This window comes from Rana temporaria, chromosome 1, assembly GCF_905171775.1.
Source record: "Rana temporaria chromosome 1, aRanTem1.1, whole genome shotgun sequence".
Taxonomy (NCBI): Eukaryota; Metazoa; Chordata; class Amphibia; order Anura; family Ranidae; genus Rana; species Rana temporaria.
In genome coordinates this window covers 236,697,105-236,719,230 of record NC_053489.1, presented here as the reverse complement: position 1 = coordinate 236,719,230, position 22,126 = coordinate 236,697,105, and the positions used below count along the sequence as shown (strand labels likewise).

Below are 22,126 nucleotides of genomic sequence, written 5' to 3'. Positions count from 1 at the left end.
TGGGCGTAAGAAGGAATACTGATACAGCCTTTGGGCAGGCAGTGCTGCAGGCTGCAGTTTGAGACCCTCGGATTCCGGGGGCTCCCTTTTGAGTTTAAATTTAAAATTTAAAATTATTTTTTCTCAACTAAGTTGGATTTATTATGATTTGAGTATATCTCTAAATTAAATCCTTTTGTCTTGGGAAGATGTTCTCCGTCCCCTCATTGTAAGCATTGCTTTGGGACATCCCATATAGTAATGAATATGCCGCTCTGTGTCCTGTGATGTACGATAAAGAAAAAGAGATTGTTAATACAGCTTACCTGTAAAATCTTTGTCTTGGAGTACATCACGGGACACAGAGCTCCCACCCCTCTTTTGGGGACCATTTTGGGAGGCATACTGCTTGCTACAAAACTGAGGTACTCCTCCTATGGAAGGGGGTTATATAGGGAGGGGCACTTCCTGTTTTTTGAGATTGCCAGTGTCCATCACCTGAAGGTACTCCATATAACCCATATAGTAATGAATATGCCGCTCTGTGTCCCGTGATGTACTCCAAGAAAAAGATTTTACAGGTAAGCTGTATTAAAACTCACTTATTTCCAGCTCACTTACCAGTTAGCCTGCAGCAAAACCAAATTGGCCCGGTCTAACAGTTCACGTTAAAAACAAATGGATTTAGATGCACATATATGCAAACATATGCGTAAGCCGCAGTGGCCACGTCAAGGCAACCCAGTTTACTGTGGTCCTAACGCTATAATTTTGAGAGACTCCAAAACTGAAGCACATATATAGCAGTTGGATAGATTAAGGACAGGTGTGCCTGGAGGGAGCTCACCCCTCCTTACAGATATAGGGACACAAAGGACACTCAGCAAGGGCACAGTGGCAGCTGAAGGTATCCCGTAAATACTCGCATCAATTCACAAACAAATGGCAACCACCCCAACCTCTAACTACACTTTGCAACAAGAAGCACATGGAAAGGCAACAAACATCATACACTAACAGAATTTCCCAGCTCACTTACCAGCTAGTCTGCAACAAAACCAAATTGCCCATAGGCTCTTAATCATTAGTAGAGACAGGGCTGTCTTTGACAGCTTGGTCACTGTGCTGGGTGCAAGCATTGAGCACTCTCTCAGTACAGAGAGCTGTGCTGCCCTTTGCAGCAGGTGGGCATTAAAACACACCCTCTCTGCTGCTGCATATATGCGTTGTGTGGGGGGCAGAAGGTAACTACAGCGAGTGTTTGGATTTATATGATCTGCCCTCTTTTGAACATGCTTAATCTGTTAGCCTTCTGTTCTCTAAGGGCTTTACCTCCACTACAGTTTAGTTGAGTATATTAGAAACTGTTCAGCTCATGTAATATTAAAAAGATTTCTTAATTTTGACTTGCGTTTATTATGACCCTTTTTGCACAAGTGTTTTTCTTTTTCAACTTTTAAGGTGTTTTCTTTCTTACAGGTGTACTCCTATCTATGGGCTTTGGTTTTGTGGAATATAAGAAGCCCGAACAAGCTCAAAAAGCTCTGCGACAGTTACAGGTATGTCTTTTTATGTTTTTTTTGTTGGCTGGTGCAGATGATGCAAAGAATAATCAGACATATATGGATGGCTGTAGTTTACTTGGATTCATTTGTATTGAAGAGACATACAGCAGAGAGCATGGTGCTCATGTTAGCACACAAGATATAGAAGAACAACAACCATAGATAACAGGAAAGATGCAGTAACAGATAGTTAACACAAAGAACATTATGATAGACTATCTGTGTATAGTGACATCTAGTGGACATACTCCAAATACACAGGGAAATAAACCAAGCAATGTATAACATAGCATGAAACAATGTTCAGTCTCCAACACCCCTTCTCATTGTGAAGTGCTTAATTAGACAAACCGATTCTTCTTGTAAGATCCATATGTCTCTTTGCAGGCAAAGGCTTAGTAAGGATGTCTGCTAACATTTCCTCAGTGGGACAGTATTGTAGATCCATCTGTCCTTGCTCTTGCAAGTCTCTTAAGAAGTGATATCTCACGTCTATGTGTTTGGTTCTCGGGTTTATCCGCTCTGTCTGTGCGAGTGCTATACATCCTTGGTTGTCCTCATAGATTGGCGTGGAATCTTTCTGGATCTGATCTAGATCTTCCAGCAATTGTCTCAACCAGATTACCTCTTGCCCTGCTTGTGATGCGGCCACGTATTCTGCTTCGGTGGAGGACAGTGTCACTGTGGACTGTTTTCTGGTGGTCCAGCTGATCAGACCGTCTTTAAATAGAAACAGGTGTCCACTGGTGGATTTCCGATCACTGGGGTCACCTGCCCAGTCTGCATCCACATATCCAGTCAGACCACTCTTCCCTGTAGATGAAAATTTCAGTTTAAAGTCTATTGTTCCCTTCAAATAGCGTATGATCCTTTTTGCTGCGTTCCAGTCCATCTGGGTTGGCTGGGATACTTTTCTGCATAAGAATCCCACTGCTGTAGCTATGTCAGGCCTTGCCACTGTAGCTATGTATAGTAACTTTCCCATTGCCCTTCTGAATTGTGAGTCATTTTGCAAGGGGTTAATTGAGTTGTTTAATTCTTTAAGATAATTTGTCTCCATAGGCGAGTTGACTGGTTTGGCATCATTGAGCCCAAAAGTTTCAATTACTTCCTGTATTTTGTGACTCTGGTTAATAAGAAAACTACCATCTTCTTCTCTTTCTATCTGCATGCCTAGGAAGTGTTTGACATCACCTAGATCTTTTGTTTCAAAGTCCATGTTTAAGACCTCCAGCAGTCTGGAACAATCCCCTTCTTGCTCATAACATACTAACAGATCATCTACATAAATGAGTACAAAGATCCACCTACCATTTAGTTTCTTGGTGTATAGGCAGGGATCGGCCTTGCTCCTCTGAAAGGATTCTCTCAAAAGCGCCTCATTAATCTTCATGTTCCATGCTCTGGCTGCTTGCTTGAGCCCGTAGATCCCCTTCTTAAGTTTACACACCTGTTCTGGCTTTTGTGGGTCTACAAAGCCCTCTGGTTGCTCCATGTAGATGTCTTCTGTTAAGTCACTGTGTAGGAAAGCGGTTTTTACATCAAAGTGCTTTACTAGCATTTGTTTTGTAGTTGCAACTGTGAGTAGAGCTCTGATTGTGGTATGTTTGACGACTGGGGCAAATGTCTCATCGTAGTCTTCTCCATATTTTTGGGAGTATCCTTTGGCTACGAGTCTCGCTTTATATCTCTCAACTGTGCCATCAGTGTTGTACTTGACCTTGAAAGTCCATTTACACCCAATTGCCCTCTTTTTGGCCGGCAGTTGCGTTAGTACCCAAGCCTGCGTGTCCTGTAGTGAGATGATTTCTTCCTCAGCTGCCTTTATCCATCTCTTGGCTTCCCTCTCTGGGAGTTGTGTTATGTCTTTCCAACAAGTGGGTTCTCTTACGCAGGATGTTTCTACTTTGTACGAGAGTCTGTTGGGGGGTTTACCTTTGTTTTCCCTCACTGAGCGTCTTGGTTCAGCGTCATTAGCTGGTTCAGTTTGTTCCAGTCTTTTCTGTGACACAGTATCACTTTCGGGGGTTCGTTCCATGGGAAAGAAAACCTGCTCAGCGTTATTTGGTTCTTCTGCTCTTGGCATGGCTGGCTCCGTTACTTCATTTCTCGGGTCCTCGATAAATGTTACGCTGCTGCTGATTGTCACTTTATCGGTCTTCGGGTCTATGATTCTATATCCTTTGGTGTTGTCGGCATAACCAACAAAGACACCTTCAATTGCTCGATTCTGGAGCTTGCTGCGCTTTTCTCCCGGAATGTAAGCAAAAGCTTTGCTTCCAAATACCTTGAGGTGTCCTATGCTTGGTTTTCGACTGTGCCATAGCTCGTATGGAGTTTTGGTTGTTGCCTTGGAGTGTAATCTGTTTTGTAAGTAGGTGGCCGTTTGTGCTGCTTCTCCCCAATATTTTTCAGGGAGTCCAGAATCAGTCAACATGCATCTGATCATTTCAGTCAGGGATCTGTTTTTCCTCTCTGCTACCCCGTTCTGCTCTGGAGTATATGGGACAGTCTTTTGATGTTCTATTCCTAGTTCCCTGAGTGTATTCTCAACTTGAAACCCGGTGTACTCCCCACCATTATCACTTCTGAGTACTAATGGTTTTCTGTGAAATTTATTGCTTACTTTGGTAACATAGTCCTTCAGCTTGTCGAATACTTCTGACTTATTCTTCATTAGGTATGTCACTGTAAACCTTGAGTAGTCGTCTATAAAAGTTAATATGTATTTATTTCCTCCTGGGGTGGTTGTTCTCATAGGCCCGCATACATCTGTGTGTATTAGGTCGATCGGTCTTGTTGCTCTGCTTTCACTTGCCTTTGGTGGGGTTACTCTGGTGGCTTTGGCCTTGATGCAGCATTCACACCTTAGCGTGTTTGGGCAGCCTGTTAACTTGAAGCCTTTCGTTAAATCCCGTCTGGCCAGCTCCTGTATGCTGTCAGGGTGCCTGTGGCCCAGACGTCTGTGCCATAAATGAATACAGTTCTTGTGTTTATGTGTGCAGAGCTTTGTTTCTTGCTCAACAACATCAAGTTCATAAAGGTGCTTGCCCGCTTTAGCTGTTGCTATCACTCTTTCCCCATCTTGGATAGTGCATTGGTCACCTTTAAACGTTGTGGTTAGTCCTTTGCTTGCCAGTCGCCTGACTGATATAAGGCCGCCATTGAGTCCGGGAACATACAATACATCCGTCATTGGTATTTTTAACACTTGTCCATCCTCATTTTTACAAGTGACTATTCCATGTCCTGTTCCTTCAGCAGTTGTGCAACTCCCGTCTGCAAGATATATGGCTTCTTTCTTGTCTGGATTGAGCTCTACAAAGAATTCTCTGTCGTTAGTCATGTGACTTGTTGCTCCAGAATCTATATACCATTTATGGTTGGTGACGGCATCTGTCACTTTAAAAGTTCCGTGCCACGCTGCTTGGTCGTTGTTTTTCATCATGGTTATGAGTGCCTGATTGGGATCTTTTTCCCTCTGCTCATTCCTCCACAATGGACAGTCGCGCTTGAAATGCCCAGCCCTGTTACACCGGAAACATAGTTTGGCCTTCCAGTTTGGCATCTTAGTGTCTGTTGCTTTAAGTGCTGCTCCTGTATCGCTCTCTTGCCTGTGAGAAGCTTGCTCCTTTCTGCGCTTGTATTCATCTGAAAGTCGAGATTTCACTAACTGTAATGTGAGTTCTGCTTCAGATCTTGTCTCTAATGCATTAATCAGAGGGTTGTATGACTCTGGCAGGCTGCATAAAAGTATTGCTGTCACATGGTTATCTTTGATCTCCTCTCCGAGGTCCCTGAGTTGTGCAACAATCTCCAGCACGCTTCTTATATGTTCTTGCATATCCCCTTCTGGAGTCAGTTTGGACTGGTACAGCTTCCTTAGTAAATATAACTTGTTGTTTAAGCTAGAGCTCTCATGTAATCTACGGAGTGCAATCCACATACCTTTGGCAGTATCTTCCCCTTTTATGTGGATAAGCTGTTCATCTTCTACCAGTAGGGCTATTGTGGCTCTTGCCTGTCTGTTTTTCTTATCCCACTCCTGGTTGTCTACATCCGGCCTGTCTGTGGTGAGGACATCCCATGTGTCATCTTTGCTCAGCAACATCTCCATCTTGAACTTCCACATCTGGTAGTTGTCACTATTTAGCTTAGTGATCCCCAGTTTAAGATCCCCGCTGCTAGCCATGATTAATGTACCTTGCTCGTATTCCAAACACCTGGATACCTCAGAGCAGATTTCCTCCGCAGCTTGATCAAAGATGGTGTGCAGATGAAGACTAGGCCTCTGTTCCAGCTGTCTGATGATTCACGTTGTCTGGGCCCATAACCTTTGTTGGCTGGTGCAGATGATGCAAAGAATAATCAGACATATATGGATGGCTGTAGTTTACTTGGATTCATTTGTATTGAAGAGACATACAGCAGAGAGCATGGTGCTCATGTTAGCACACAAGATATAGAAGAACAACAACCATAGATAACAGGAAAGATGCAGTAACAGATAGTTAACACAAAGAACATTATGATAGACTATCTGTGTATAGTGACATCTAGTGGACATACTCCAAATACACAGGGAAATAAACCAAGCAATGTATAACATAGCATGAAACAATGTTCAGTCTCCAACATTTTTAACTAGACCTCTGTACTGTAACATCAAAGACCATTTAAGGCTGGTTTCTAACTTGAAAGTTCTTTGTCGCTATATTGTTTTCAATCTGTAACAATGCAGCATTTCTACTACTACCTTTTGTAAGCAATAGTTTCTTTGGTGCTTTCCTCTGATTCACTTTGCAAATAATATCCTAACTTCTTTAAATTTTGAGGCCAAGCCATACCTCTAGATTTATAGGCATATCTATATTGCTCCTCTAGAGTCAATAACTTGCCACTGATTGTTCAAATGTACAATAAGAACATCTCAGTGACCAGTAAGGCTGCTCTATTTTGGACATGATGGCGGTGGTGAGTTTGAGGGGCTTTGCCTGAATTAATTGGCCAGTGTTAGGAATTCTGGTGCCAGAATAGGTGAGGCACATAGAGTTGGCTATTGACAGATGTTTTGTGGTGCCTGCTTTAATGTAGAACTACAACAATTCATTTTGTGTAGGGTAGGTAACTTTTGTCTGTTTTTCCCCATATGTGCCCCATTGAGGTTTCACTTCACTTCCTGTCCCATAGCCTCAGGGAGTGAGAGGAAATCCCTGAAAAGCGAGGGAAATCCCCTTTTATCAATAGGGTCGCCAAAACTAGTGTTCACATCGGAATATTTCCACTCTGTTCCTGTTTTGATAACAACTTAAAATTTGGGACTTCATTAGGACATCATGGCATGATGGAGAAGTATCTTCCTATATTTCTTAGCATTGAGGAACCCATTGATTCTGACCAAATCTACAACTCCATTTGCAGAAATGCAGCCCCAAACTTGCAAGAAACCTCCACCATGCTTCACTGTTGCCTGCAGACACGCATTATTGTACCACACTCCAGGCCTTTTGGCGAATACACTGCCTCCTGTTAAAGCCAAATATTTCAAGTTTTGTCTCCTCAGTCCAGAGCACCTGCTGCCATTTTTATGCACACCAGTTCCTATGTTTTTATGCATATTTATGTCGCTTAGCATTGTTTCCATGTCAAAATATGCCTTTTGGGCCTCAGTTTCTTTAATGAAGACTACTTTTGGACAGACTTCCCTAGATAGTACCTGAGTCCCACTGGTTTCCACCAGTTCTGTGCTGATGGCACCGTTGGACAGTGGTTGACCTGTGACATGAAACTGTCTCCACAACCTCAGCTTAGTAGCAGAGTTTGGCTGTTCCTCACCCAGATTTACGTTTCCTACACAACGGTTTCTGTTTCAGTTAATGATTGTGTTTCAACGTTCATATGAAATTGATGTTCATTAGCACCCGCACCTACTTTTGGTATAATGGTTTAATCATACACCTGACTCTAGTCCTACAAAATCCCTGACTTTTTCCAAGTGTAAAAAGTGTGCAAGTGTAAGAATTGATGCTGGTTTGAAGTCAAAGGGTAGTCGCACAAAATTTTGATTTGACTTCTGTTCACTCAGTTTACATTTTGTAAATTGATAAAAATAAAGAAATTATATATTTTTCAAATAATTCATACTTTACAGTGTTTCTTCACATCTTCTTAAAGCTTTTTCAATACTATATGTTTTCAATTACTTTGAAAAACACTATATTTGAATAGCAAGATTCATGGGGCAGTTTGGTGCAGTGTATGTAGATAAATAATCAGTAATATTAGAATTGTTGGAACACAATGGAAATCTCTTTGGTGAATCTTTAAGAATGTGCATTTTTTTTCCCAACAGCATTGCACAGTGGATGGCCATCAGTTGGAGGTCAAACTGTCGGAACGAGCAACCCGGTAAGTCTGCATGCAGTACACTGTACAAGTAAGCTTCACAGGCTGTGCATGTGGTGTGAAAGTAAGTTTCTAAAGAATAAGGCTCCATGCACACTGGAGCTGATAAACTGCAGTTTATTGGAGTTTGGGCTCTATGTTAGCCTATATGTCCATGCGCACACATGGACGTTTTTCAGCTTTAATGAGCAGTGGAGTTTATGGGCTTTTTTTCTGAACGCCCGAAAATCGTGTTCAAAGTGTCGTTTTTTTTACCTCAGAAACCGCCAAACGCTAAAAAAAAACGTGGCTCGCCAGCTAATGCAAAAGCTTTAAAAAACGTTGAAAGACTCCCTGCAAAGCTACTGCCGTTTTTTATAACATTATTTTAGCGTCCAGTGTGCATGGCGCCTAATGCAACACCGTCTTAAGATTGTATCAGCCTGCATGTGTTTGTTTTAGGATACATAAAGCAACAGTTGTGACTGACCACCAGGAGATTAATAAGACCTTTCTTCTAATGATGATGTAACATTAGATAATACATACATTGCGGAAAAACAAAGCCACTTTGACATAATTCCATTTCATTTCAATACTAACACTACTTTTGTAATAGTAAATTGTTACAGAATTTGAAAAAAAAAAATACATGTTTAATCAAATGATAAAAATAATTAAACAAACCATTACACTGTTCTGCCCCCAGCTTCATGTAGTACTTTGTTCCATATTTCTAGGTGCCAAGTCTTGTTATGATTTATGACCTGTTCTTGTTCAGGAGGTGTGGGGGGGCTGCTGGGCTGCATGCTCAATCCATACTAAACCTTGAAAGACATGGTATGGATTGGGGGGAACTGCACAGCTTTTTTTTGCGCTCATTCTGCTAAAAGTCACTGGTTGTTAAAGAGGTTGTAAACCCTCCTGTTTTTTTTCCACCTTAATGCATCTGCGAGTAACCGCCCCAGCCCCCCGTTTTACTTACCTGAGCCCTAAAATGTCCCACGGCGAGGACGCACTGTATCTCTGCCCGGGGATTCTCGGCTCTTGATTGCATAGATTGATGGAAGCGCAGCCATTGACTCCCGCTGCTGTCAATCAAATCCAATGACCCGGGGGGCGAGGCCGAGTCATACATTTTGGCGGCTATGGACACCAAATGAATGACTCCGGGGGAGTGCCTGCAAGGTAACCCCCCAGGAGAGCGCTTCTAGGGGGGTTATCTGATGCAGGGAGGAGCCGTGAGGGCTATCGGGGGACCACAGAATACGGCGTTTGGGGCCACTCTGTGCAAAACGAACTGCACAGTGGAGGTAAGTATGACAAGTTTCCTTTTTTTTTTTTGTGAATTTGCTTTTAGGCTGGGTTCACACTGGTGGGACAAAAACGCTCCGACATTGGGAGCTCATGTCGCATGACGTGTGAAAAACAATGTTTCCCTATGGGAGCCGTCTTAACTGGTCCGACACATGTCGGTCCGACTTTGAAAATGCTCCCTGCACTACTTTGGTCCCACTTTGATCCTACTTTAGCCCATTGAATATCATTGAAGTCGGATCAAAGTCGGAGCGCCGTCTTGCATGATCTGACTTTGGAATGCGACTTGTGCTTTGCTAATCTTGAGGGGGAACTCCACGCCAAATTTGAAATACAAAACCAGCATGGGTTCCAAGAGCATACCAGGCCCTTGGGTTATCCAAGCACCCAGCCTGGCCGGTCAGGAAAGGGGGTGGGGACGAGCGAGTGCCCCCCTCCTGAACCGTACCAGGCAGCATGCCCTCAACATGGTGGGTGCTTTGGCGCAGGGGGGCGCCCTATGCCCCCCACCCCAAAGCACCATGTCCCTATGTTGATAAGGACAAGGACCTCTTCCCGACAACCCTGGCCTTTGGTTGTCGGGGGTCTACAGGCGGCTTATCGGAATCTGGGAGCCCCCAGAACCCGACCCCCCCCCCCCACCCTATGTGAATGAGTATGGGGTACATAGTACCCCTACACATTCACCTGAGGGGGAAAAAGTGTCAATCTAAAATACACACTAGACATGTTTTTTAAGGTAATTTTATTAGGCAGCTCCAGGGGTCTTCTTCCGACTTCTCCGCTCTCTCCGGTGTCTTCTCCGCGCTCTCCGGTTCTTCTCCCGCTCTCCGGTGCCTTCTGCCAGGCTCTTCCGCTATCTTCTACCGGCTGTTTTACTAGCCTTGGCCCGGTCTTCTCTGTCGTCTTCTTCCCTCTTCTCTTGTTCCGATGTTGACACGACCCTCTCTCCCGCTGTAACGACTTATATAGGCATAGGGCGTGGTCACCGAGTGATGTCACCCGATGGCCCCTCCCCTTATGACGTCACCACCCCAGCATGCCCCGGGCGGTGACGTCATAAGGGGGCGGGGTCACCAGGTGACCATGCCTATATAAGTCGTTGCGCACCACGCACACGGCATTGCAGCGGGAGAGAGTGTTGTGTCAACATCAGAAGAAGAGAAGAGGGAAGAAGACGACGGAGAAGACTGCGCCAATGCTAGTAAAAGAGCTGGTAGAAGATAGCGGAGGAGCCCGACAGAAGGCACTGGAGAGCACGGAGAAGACCCTGGAGCTGCCTAATAAATTACTTTAAAAGTCTAGTGTGTTTTTTATTGACACTTTTTTTTTTGGACCCCATACTCATTCACATAGGGTGGGGGGCCTTGATCTGAAGGCCCCCTTATTAAAGGAAACTCCCAGATTCCGATAAGCACCCCGCCAACCAATGGCCAGGGTTGTTGGAAAGAGTCCTCCGCCCCAAAGCACCCACCCCCCATGTTGAGGGCATGCGGCCTGGTATGGTTCGGGGGGGGGGGGGCACTCACTTGTCCCCACCCCCTTTCCTGACCGGCCGGGCTGCGTGCTCGAATAAGGGCCTGGTATTGATTTTGGGGGGACCATCACACAGTTTTTTCGGTGTATGGGGTTCCCTTTAAAATCCATACCAGACCCAAGGGCCCGGTATGCTCTTGGAGGGGGAACCCATGACATTTTTTTTATTTAAAATTTGGCGTGGAGTTCCCCCTCAAGATTCATACCAAACACAGTGCCTGGTATTGGCGGGGATCCAAGTCAGATCCCCGTTCATTGAAGTCGGACAAGTGTTGTATCGCACCAGTGTGAACCCGGCCTCAGAGAGGTTTATGCAGTATTTACTGAACATTTCTTAAGGTAAATAGGTTATGAACATGTAGTGAATTGACATTTTTCATATCACATGAGATGTTTGGGGTAAATGTGTCACATGACCCAAAAATCTCATGTAATACCCTTTTGTGAATTCATCCTATTTTGTTGACATCCTTTTTGTCAACATCCTTTTTGTCCTAATCCTAAGCACCCAAAAGAGGTGGTGTGTAACACTTTGGATGTAGTTTGGGCTGTTCGAATTTATCTGAAGTCTATGGCTTCACAGTCTGATTCCATGTTTATTCTGTCCGAAGGGTCAGACAGCTTCTAAATCAACTTTTGCTAAGTGGATTCATGAGCCCATTCCTTAAGCCCATGGGATCAAAGGTAAGGTTCATCCCTTCCTGGTTAAGACCCATTCCACAAGGAGTATAAGTGCTTCCTGAGCCATTCATTCTCAAGCTTCTGTGGTACAAATTTGAATGGCTGTTACCTGGTTGTCTCTTCACATATTTACAAAATTCTACCAAATTGATGTCTCTGCCCCTGCTGATGCCAGTTTTGGACAAAAGGTGTTGCATGCAGCTTTGTAAGGGGGTCTTGTTGTTGTGTTTTCTTGTTCTTCCTAAGATCTTCTGCTCTCTAGCTTCCTTGTCACCTTCTACCATGCTCACTTCAGGACTTCTCCAGAGCCTCCCTTATCCTTTGTAACTCCCTACCCCAAACAGTTCTATCAATAGACCCCTTTTGGATCAATTGACCCTCCCTTTTAGGTGAGTGAGTGAGAAACTTATATAGCGCAACACATGCGAAGTGAATCGCCTCTGGGCGCTTGGTATCCATTCCCTGGGCCCTCAGAAGAGATGGGTCTTGATCTTTCTCCTGAAGGCCAGGTGGTTTACCTCCAATCGGATGGTGGTTGGTAGAGCGTTCCATAGTCTGGGTCCTTGGACCGCAAATCTTCATTCTCCTTTGGACTTGTATCTGGCTTTGGGTATCTGGAGTAGATTTTGATTGGTGGATCGCAGAACGCGATTGGTGTTGTGAGCTTTTACTTTCTTGCATAGATATTGGGGGGCATTTCCCAGAATACACTTTTAATGCGTTAGACAGAGTGCTTTGAAAGTGATTCTGTCTTTTACGGGCAACCAATGAAGGGATCTCAACGAAGGTGAGATTGATTCCCATGTTTTTTTCCCAGTCACAAGTCGAGCGGCCGTATTTTGAACGACTTGCAGACGAGTGATTTGGTATTTTGGGAGTCCAAGATAGAGGGCATTTGCATAGTCAAGTCTGGAGTTGATAAGTGTCCCCACCACGACTGCTATGTCTTTTTTTGGGATAAAGGGAGTGAGTCTGCATAGAAGGTGCAGCAGATGGTGCGATCCGCTGACTACTGACCCTATTTGTGCATCCATTGTCATGTAGGTGTCGAAGATGACTCCGAGACTTTTGACTTTGGTGCTGGGGGTGATGGATTGACCCAGAATGGGTGGGGGCATCCATGTTGTTGCGGGATGAATCTTCAGATTGGCCTGAAACAGGAGAAGTTCTGTTTTTGAGCCATTGAGTTTAAGGTAACTCTTTGTCATCCACTTTTCTATTAAAATAAGGCATTTCTCTAGTCCGAGATAATGATTGTTTTTGTTGCAGATGCGAAAATATAGTTGTGTTGCATCTGCAGAAGAGTGGTAAAGTAACTTCTGGTTGCTGATGATTTCAAAAAGAGGGCGGAGATAGATATTGAAAAGAACAGGCGACAGAGGGGATCCCTGGGGGACTCCGCATGACACAGTGCGTTTTTCAGAAGTCCTCTGGCAGCAGGTGCTTCAAACCTCACTGCAAGCAGAACAGAGGGCAAATGACAATTGATTCCTCCTGGTGATCCTCCGAGTGAGAGCAGACTCGTGCAGTAGTGGGTGTGTCTGATACCATGGACTTCTGGCTCAGACTGACTCTCTGGAGGTATCTTGCAGGGACTGCTTAGCCCTCTAAAAATCAATGGCTGCTAGTTGTATGCTCTAGCGAGCAGGGCCCTCTGATTCCTCTTTTGTTGAATTGTATTGTAACTGTACTGTCTGCATTCATGTTGTAAAGCGCTGCTCAAACATTTGGCAGTATATAACTCTTGTATAATAATAATTATCGGATAGTTCTCAAGTCCTATGTCCTGGAATTTTTGAATCTATGCTTCTATCTATATCACTGGATTATCCCCTTGGCTGGTCGCCTAATTTGGATGTAGCTGGACAACACGATAGTGCTGGCTTTCCAGAAAGAAGGAACAGGAGATCTTATGCTGCGTACACACGACCATTTTTAATGGTCTAGGAAAAACAAAGTTTTTTTCGACCTGATTCTTGTCAAGCCTGCCTTGCCTGCACACGATCGTGAAAAAAAATGCTTGAGCACAGCGCGGTGATGTACAACACATACAACGGTTCCATTCGGATGGCGCCACCCAAAGTTTGGTGAGAGACGATTCGCGCTTTTCAGTCTTCATGCTTTTCAGTCTGTTACAGCGTGACGAATGTGCTATCTCCATTACGAACGCTAGTTTTACCAGAACGAGCGCTCCCGTCTAACTTGCTTCTGAGCATGCGCATTTTTTTCACGTCGTTAAAGCCTACACACGACCGTTTTTCACGATGTGAAAAATGGCGCGAAAAAATAGAGCATGTTTTAAATTTTTAATGCCCATTTTTCACACAATGGTTTTTAACCACTTCAATACAAGGCTTTAATACCCACCTCCATACCGGGCCTATTCTGGCACTTCTTTCCTACATGTACAAATCATCATTCTTTTGCTAGAAAATTACTCAGAACCCCCAAACATTATATATGTTTTTTTAGCAGACACCCTAGGGAATAAAATGGCGGTCATTGCAACTTTTTATCTTGCACGGTATTTGCACAATAATTTTTCAAACGCCTTTTTTGGGGAAAAAATGGTTTCATGAATTAAAAAATAACAAAACAGTAAAGTTAGCCCAATATTTTTGTAAAATATGAAAGATGATGTTACGCCGAGTAAATAGATACCTAACATGTCATGCTTTAAATTTGCGCACACTTATGGAATGGGGCCAAACTTTGTTACTTAAAAATCTCCATAGGCGACGCTTTAAATTTTTTACAGGTTACCAGTTTAGAGTTACAGAGGAGGTCTAGTGCTAGAATTGTTGCACATGATCTAACGCACGCGGTGACACCTCACGTGTGGTTTGAACGACGCTTACATACGTGGGCGGGACTTGCATGTGCGTTCGCTTCTGAGCGCGAGCTACCGGGGACAGGGGCGTTTTTAATTATTTTATTTTTTTTATTTTTTTTTTATTTATTTTACTGTTTGTTTTTTACACTTTTTTTTACATTTTTTTATTTTTTATTTTTTTCGATCGCTTTTATTCCTATTACAAAGAATGTAAACATCCCTTGTAATAGGAATGGGTGTAACAGGTCCTCTTTAAGGAGAGATGCGGGGTCAATAAGACCACACATCTCTCCTCCAGGCTGGAAAGAATGAGATTGTGAAAAAAAAATTCACAGATCTCATTCTTACTAGCCGCAATTGCGGTTTGTTTACTTATGGGTACCCGTGCGTGACGTCATCACATCGCGCACTGGCCTCCGACGGTCATAGACAGTCATCTCTAATGCTTCCCATCCGGCGCACGGCGATCATCACTCCGGGCCCCCGATGGCACGGGAGAGCCCGGAGAAGCACCGGATGGCGGCGGGAGGGGGGGGGGATGTCCCTTCCCGCCGCCTATAAGAACAATTAAGCGGCGGAACCGCCGCTATGATCATTCTTATGGTGTGCAGGATCCCCGCCGGAACAAAATGATATCACAGCACAAAGTACAGGACGTCATATGATGTCCACCCGGGATAAGAGATCCCCTTTGTGGACGTCCTATGACGGTGTTGGTGTGGTATTGAAGTGGTTAATGACATTTAAAAAAAATTGCATTTTTCACATCATGAAAAACGGTCGTGTGTACGCGGCATAACTGTTACAATAGTCAGTTCCAATTTGACCTGTTCACTTTGCTCATCTCAAGTGCGGTCCACTGAAGGTCATTGCATCTGGACATGATAGAGTAGTCCTCTCAATAGAGTACATTCCATGACCTACAGTGCAAGTGACGCATGTGGGCCCCATGTTCAGCTGCATGGTGAGCAGTCTCCAGGTGCAGGAGTCTTTTGACGGTAGCAGGGAATGTTCTGGTCTTTTTGAAGGATCTGTACACCAGGAGCTAGGCCTTTCCTCCTCCAGTGCTTCTTTTCATTTGCTTCACATAATCAAGTGGAAGGACTTTCTGGCAATCTCACCTGCTGTGGATTGATCAAGGCAGCTGTTCTATGCTGGCCTAGTAAGGCTTCTGACTATTTCTTTATAGACTCTGGCACTCTGTTGGATCTTGGGAGTCAGGAGCATCTCTGAACTTGTGGCTCTTACGATCTTCAGGATAGGCAGAATTTTACAGCAAGACTTACTATAGGGCTTCACCTAAAGGTGTGTTTTTTTTTTTTTTTTTTTTTTTTTACTTTCTTGCAGATAGGTGGGTTTTGGTCTTAGTCATCAGTTCTGTCAAGTCTGCATTCTTCCTTGCTATGGTTTGGTGAAGAGATAAACCTCCTTTCCCTTGCCTACTAGTTGTATGAAAATTTCATTGTACCTTCCTCGTTTCCACTTTGAGATAATTCTACCTCCATTCAACCTCAAAGGTTCTTTTGTGGTAGGCAGTGCTTCTGTGAGGTGAATGTCTGCCCTGACAGCCATTTTTGGGCTTTTAAATGGAATAGGTGACTTTAGACCTTTAGACCTTAGACCTTTGACCTTCTAAGGGCCCTTTCACACGTGCGGACCGTATGTCCGCATTTTCATCCATCTATTGCGGATGAAAACGGGACATACATTGGTCCCTATGTGATTACAGGTGTCAGCAGGTGACCATCCGCTGACACCCGTAATCGTCCGCCTCCGCAAAGATCCGCATTTGCGGACGGAAGAAAATCCTATTTTTCTTCCGTGTATCGGATCGGATGAACACGGACATACGGCCCGTGTTCATCCGATCCCCCATAGGGGAGAGTGGAGGAAAGACGGGGCGGTCCCTGCACAGTGTGCGGGGACCGCCCTGTCAGCTGCCAGCTCAGCAGGGATTTTACAGGGGATCCCCGCTGAGCTTTTGCGGACACACGGAGCGGATCATTACTGATCCGCCCGTGTGAAAGGGCCCTTACGCAGGGCAGTTCTGATCTTCCCTCCACCAGTGCATTGGTTTTTTTTTTTGGTCCCTCAGTTCAGCCCAAGCTCTCTGATAGGAGGTCCCTTTTGTGTTGACCACAGTTTGGGCTGTGAACTTTTTTTTTTTTTTTCTCAATGTTGAGTGTCTGTTGGTCATCTCAGTTGATTCCTGTAGGTTGTTCAGTTTTCTTATACCATTCTGGATAGACCAGGTAGACCAGTGTGTGTCAAAGCCATATCAAAAGCTTCCTCACTGATTACCTGTTTTCTTGTTTTTCTGGCATCAGGCATTGGTTCCCCATTCTAGGTTGCCACCTCCGTTTTTTATTCTCACGTGTTTTGTTACCGGGTGGAGGTCACAACTTCATCTGGTTCCAGCTTCAGAAATATTTCCACCCCTCACTTGGACTGTTTTTGTATGTGTAAGACTTCCTTTGATCCCTAATGGATGTTCTTATTACTACAAACTGGGGCATACTGGTAGTAGGTGCTGACCTTCAGTTTTTCCAGTGTCCATTCCTCTTGTAGATAGAAGTATAACCCGAAGGTATAACACTTCCTGTGTCCCCCAATAGACTCCAAGGAAAGGATTTTACGGGGAGTACAAAAACCTATTTTGTTATCCTAACTATAAAAACGATTTTTACTTTAATCTTGTTCCCCAGCCATTTAATCTCCTGTACGTTTTCTCACAGAAGTCTATTACAGGTGTAGATCTGGCCTATTTAACAACATGTAAGAACTTTAACTCTCATCGGTATAAGTGCTGCAGGTCACAGTTGGTGAATTTGACTATTTCTTTAGAACTGTTAGTCTGAGAGATGCCAATTATATTTTTAGCCTTGGAAACTGAAGATTATAATTAAACGCGACTACATTCAGCTGATTTTTTGCCCATTGTTTCTTTACTGAATAATTACTAATAAATAGGGGAATATTTACACCCAAATAGATTTTGCATCTTTGAATAAACCCTAAATAGATAATAAACCAGTAACTCTAACGCTAAAAGCATTGTGTAGAAGTAGTTATTAGCATAGAGGAAACATGTAAAATAAAACATATATTTTGCTAATTGCAGGGAAAAAGCGCCTACAGATCACAAGAAACAGAAAAGCAAAAAACAGAAGACCTCGAAGATTCTGGTTCGAAATGTCCCTTTCCAGGCTACTGTTAAGGAAATCCGAGAACTGTTCAGGTCAGTAAATCTTTTTATGCTGTGTTGCTATAATAAAAAATGTTCACCAGGGGGAGCTGTGGTATTGTGCGTATGGAACGTGCTTTGGAATTTTGCTTTGAGAAAGTATATGTGGAGAGAGTCCTACATTAGTATGCTGTATGTAATGTTACAACATCTTGTCATCTTATTACCACCTGATTGTGAATATCTGTGTATTGTGATGTGCAGTGTATGTAGTGTTGTGCCCAATGAAACTGAGTGACCTTGTGTCTTTTTTCATGTCACTGTTTGGCAACACTGCAGTGTTCACGCTTGACTATCTTTGTTGTTCTCTACGTCCTTGGTATGCACTGAAGACACATTGTGTGGACTAAACACTATTTTTAAAGATCTCAGGGGGGATAGTGTCTTTTGAGGTGTTCAGGGGGCTCTGAAAGGAGTTGGCTCCAAGATTTAATGTCTGGGGCAGTAAAGGCTTTTTTTTGTAAGAAAAACATTCCTGCAAGGATTTAATGCATCCCACATTCGTTCTGTTATTTTTCTGTAACAGGATTATTGCCTGTAGCATGAAGTATAGGTAGAGGAGGGAGTGAGACCTGGGGAGAGCAGGGCAAAGAAAAATGTTTCATATATTCTTCTGAAAACTGCTTTGTTATGGGCAGTCATGGTAGTTAAAGGGCCAGCAAACCTAAAAATTTGAGTTGTGATGTATAATGAACCGGTAATTGTATCTTATTATAGACTAAATTACCGTATTTATCGGCGTATAACACGCACCCTAACTTTAAAAGGGAAGTTTCAGGAAAAAACCTTTCCACAGCCCCCTGCGTATAACACGCAGGCACAGTTTACCCTCTATTTTCAGGGTAAAAAAGTGAGTGATATACGGCAATAAATACAGTATATTTGAGAGAAGAGCTGTTACAGGTTTCCATGTTTCATCTGGTCCAGTCATCCCACAATTTTTAAGTACTTGTGCTAAGCTGCTGAGCTTTCACGTGTAAATTGCTGTACGGCTTACTGTGCTGTTTTAGCTGAGGGCATCAGGAAGTGCTAGCAATGCATGTTAGGTGCCCCGTTTTGACACCCATACCTAGAGGCCCTAATTCCTTGTACAAACTAATGCCCAAGGGAGCATTTTAAGAATATTTAACACGTGTCTTGGTATAGATTTGCTTAAAGCAGAATATTTCTTTATTTTGTGCCATACCCAAGCACTAAGTAAATACTTACTGTGTTCATGAGGGTGCTGGATGTGAATCTGCACTGTGTCCATCTTTTATAAGCCCTAAAATATTCTGTAGGGAACCTCCTTCTTTTTTTTCTTTGTTTTTTTTTTTTTTTTTTTTTAATGGACCTTGCACTCCTTGCATCTCTATCCTTCTAAAGAGATCCCAGGAAATGTAAAATAGCCCAAATCTGGTGAAGTGACACTACAGGCATCCCCCGAGTTACGAACTGTAGGTTTGTTCGTAAGTGGAATGTGTTCGCAAGTCGGAACACTGCTTGAAAGTGTAACATCCGCCTGTGCAAGGATGTTCCGTCTTCCACCTGTGCAGGGATGTGGCATGTTCTGGGCGCTTCTGGGGCTCTTCTGGCCCTGCAGTACATAAAGTACTGCAGTGTGGAATGTGGCAAGATAGCTACTCAGGGGTATCCAGGACCAGCGTGGAGCACAAACAGAGGGAATTGAGGCCGTTCGTAAGTCGAGCGTTCGTAAGTCAGGGACTGCCTGTATAGAACAGATCACTAGCATCTTCTAGCAAGATTTGAACTACTCAGCATCCCTTTTATTGGAAGGAAGTTGGTCCACCTTGCCTAGGTGCCACAGATAACCTGTGGTAAGGTAGATATATTAACAATTTTTTTTTTTTTTTTTTATCCCCATACTTTTTTTTGCGATGGGGGTTCACACTAAAAATGGGAACTTGCATGGTAAAAGAGAAGTATGGGATTTTTTTTATCCCATATTCATACTTCCCTAGGTGCCACCTCTTCACTGAGAACCGAGCCACGAACACCGCCAATGGCTCGGTTCTCTCACCTCCCTGAACGGAGAGCTGCTGCCAGTCAGTCAGCGCTCTTGCTCTGATCCTCCACGCTCGTTGGAGCACTGAGCTGTGGAGGGGCGTGGAGTGGCTGTCTCACCGGCTCGTTGAGATGCTGAGACAGCCATCAGTCCAGGCACCTGGCAGATCCAGACTTTCGAAGCTTTAGCTCACTTCCTAAGCTCTGGAGCGAGTGCATTTGCAGTGCACAGTATATTTGCCCTTAGTAAATCCACTCCAATACCTCTCAACCTGCCTTTTGTGGTCAAATAGGAACACAGTATGAATTTGACTTTGAGGGACCCTCTTTGGAGAAAATGCAATCACATTGACACATATGTCATTTTTATGCACCTCTTATGAATCCCTGTTACTTTCAATGGCACCCAAATCGTGGTGAGATTTTGCCGCGATTGTGGCATTATAAATCATCGAGCAAACAAAATCACTGGACACCTGTCGTCAAAAATAAGTTCTTTTGGGCGACAGGCACCCCCTGATTTTACCGCAATTCGTCGGGCGACAGTCTTGGCAAAATCGCGGTGCGATTTGGATGCCATTGAAAGTAACTGGAATCGCAAGCATGTTTTGTGGCTTTTTGGAGTCGCAGACAGAAATGCAGTGATGCCACCGTGATCCGGAACGCTATGGTGTGAACAGAGCCTCAAGAGAATTAAACAAGGAATGTTACAGTTTTTTCTCAAAGCAGACAGAACCGTTATCCTATAACACTAGAGCGCTACCACAACTCCATTTATCGCAGAGTGGTTTTAACAATTTAAATGTAATTCATAAACTAGAACAAATAATCTCCTGGGAGAAAGATATGCAAGACCAGGTCATGGACACCAGGATCTCCTGGATACAGTTTAAATCCTCAGAAAGCATAATCTTACTATTTAATGACCGATATTTGGAATGGAACATTATTCATCCCTTTCCAATCCCTACCCTCCTATTTTCCATTCTTTTTTTAGCCTCTTCTGCTGGAATGTGTACAATTCTCTCTAAGATAGCTATTTATACCTAGTATACACCCAACACAAATTCTCACCTAATACATTTATTTCTTTTGATCGTCTGCTCCATCTAGTGACCATAAAGCTCTGTTTTCCCATTGAGCCAGTTCAGGAAAATACCACATTATGGCAAATGGATGGAGCTGATGATTGAAGGAAATGTATTTATTATGCAAGATACAATTAGAATTTGTGACTGCTCAGAAAATGCTTGGAGGAATACAAAGGATCTTAATGCCTTGTCCACACGATTGGGCTTTTGCCCGGCCAAATCCGACGGAATTCCATCAGAGTAAAATAGAACATGTTCTATATCTAAACTCCGACGGAATTCATCTGAATATCCGATGAAAAAACTCAGATGGGGCTACACACGATCGGAATAAGTCAGTTGGACTTTTTCCATTGTAAATTCCGATCGTGTGTGCAAGGCATAAGACTATACAAAATACTCAGACATGCGGTTTATGTATACTAGTAATTATTGTAACTTCAAGAAGAATTCCATTTTATATTTCCATGCTAATCAACTTTTATGGAAACCATTTGCACAATTCCTTCAAGTTCAGTATAAGCTGCCAGAATTTATTGTTCTGTTATCTTTGAGGCCCCATTCACATCTGTGTGTTTTTTGTCAGAAGCATAGCCTGTTCACTGTTCTACACAAGACAAAGGTGTCAAAGAAGTTCTTGCACCTTTTCCAGGTGCAGAGCTTGGGGCGTTTTGTATTTTATTTTTTTATACCGCATTTGACAAAACCCGTGCCTGCTAGCCACATTTGGGTTGGCATGTTTTTCTCGCATTCCCAGAACATTCAGGTGTGAATAAGGCTGTTTGTCTTGATGTTGTCTAAGACATCTTTAGGAAATGAAAGACAGATTACACAAAACAAGAACCTTTATGGCAAGATCACAGTGAACCCTTGGTGGTTTTACCAATATTTGCAGCTGCGTTGTGCTTTGCATGCTCAGTTTTTCTCTTCTCCAATCAGTTTTTTCTTGGTGCCGGTGATGGACAAGATGGTATAAGTGACTTTCACTAAGGGCCTTATCTCCATTACTTATTTAGCCCTTTTTGAGAAATTCCCCCTGCCTTTTAGGGCAAAGTGGGAACAGGATATTGGGCCAGTTTTAGACATGCTTGGGAGGCGATTTTTCGGCTCTTCCAACTTCGCAATGGCTAACCTAGTTTTTATTTTTCATATGGTGTGCAGGACCCCAGAATTTTTGTGTGCTATTGGGTTAGGACCTGACCCAGCCTGTCCCAGATATGGTAATTCAGGGTATCTAAAACACCTATTTTGGCGCTGCCCAAAGTTCTGGATGTATTGGGTAAAGGTTGTGGGCACACTTAATGGGCTTCTAGATGTGAGTCTTTTAGTGGATCCACTTAAATACTTACTGGGCTACGTTGACCATTCTGTGCTTAAGCCACCAGTGCAGATCGCTGTTGTGCATGCGCTGTTTGTGACCTGTAGGCAAATTGCCCTTAAGTGGACTTCCCTGCACCCCCCGACCATTTCCGACTCGACAAATCTAATAAGT

The 22,126-nt window shown here is 43.5% G+C and overlaps 1 protein-coding gene across 1 annotated transcript in view; it reads left to right on the top strand.

Moving 5' to 3' along the window:
* Positions 1 to 22,126, top strand: part of RBM19 (RNA binding motif protein 19) — a 90,648-nt gene that overhangs the window by 48,589 nt on the left and 19,933 nt on the right. The window contains exons 19-21 of the mRNA XM_040351910.1: positions 1,459 to 1,538; positions 7,897 to 7,952; positions 17,417 to 17,533. Of these exons, the coding sequence (XP_040207844.1) occupies positions 1,459 to 1,538; positions 7,897 to 7,952; positions 17,417 to 17,533 (253 nt within the window). The remainder of the gene's footprint in view (positions 1 to 1,458; positions 1,539 to 7,896; positions 7,953 to 17,416; positions 17,534 to 22,126) is intronic.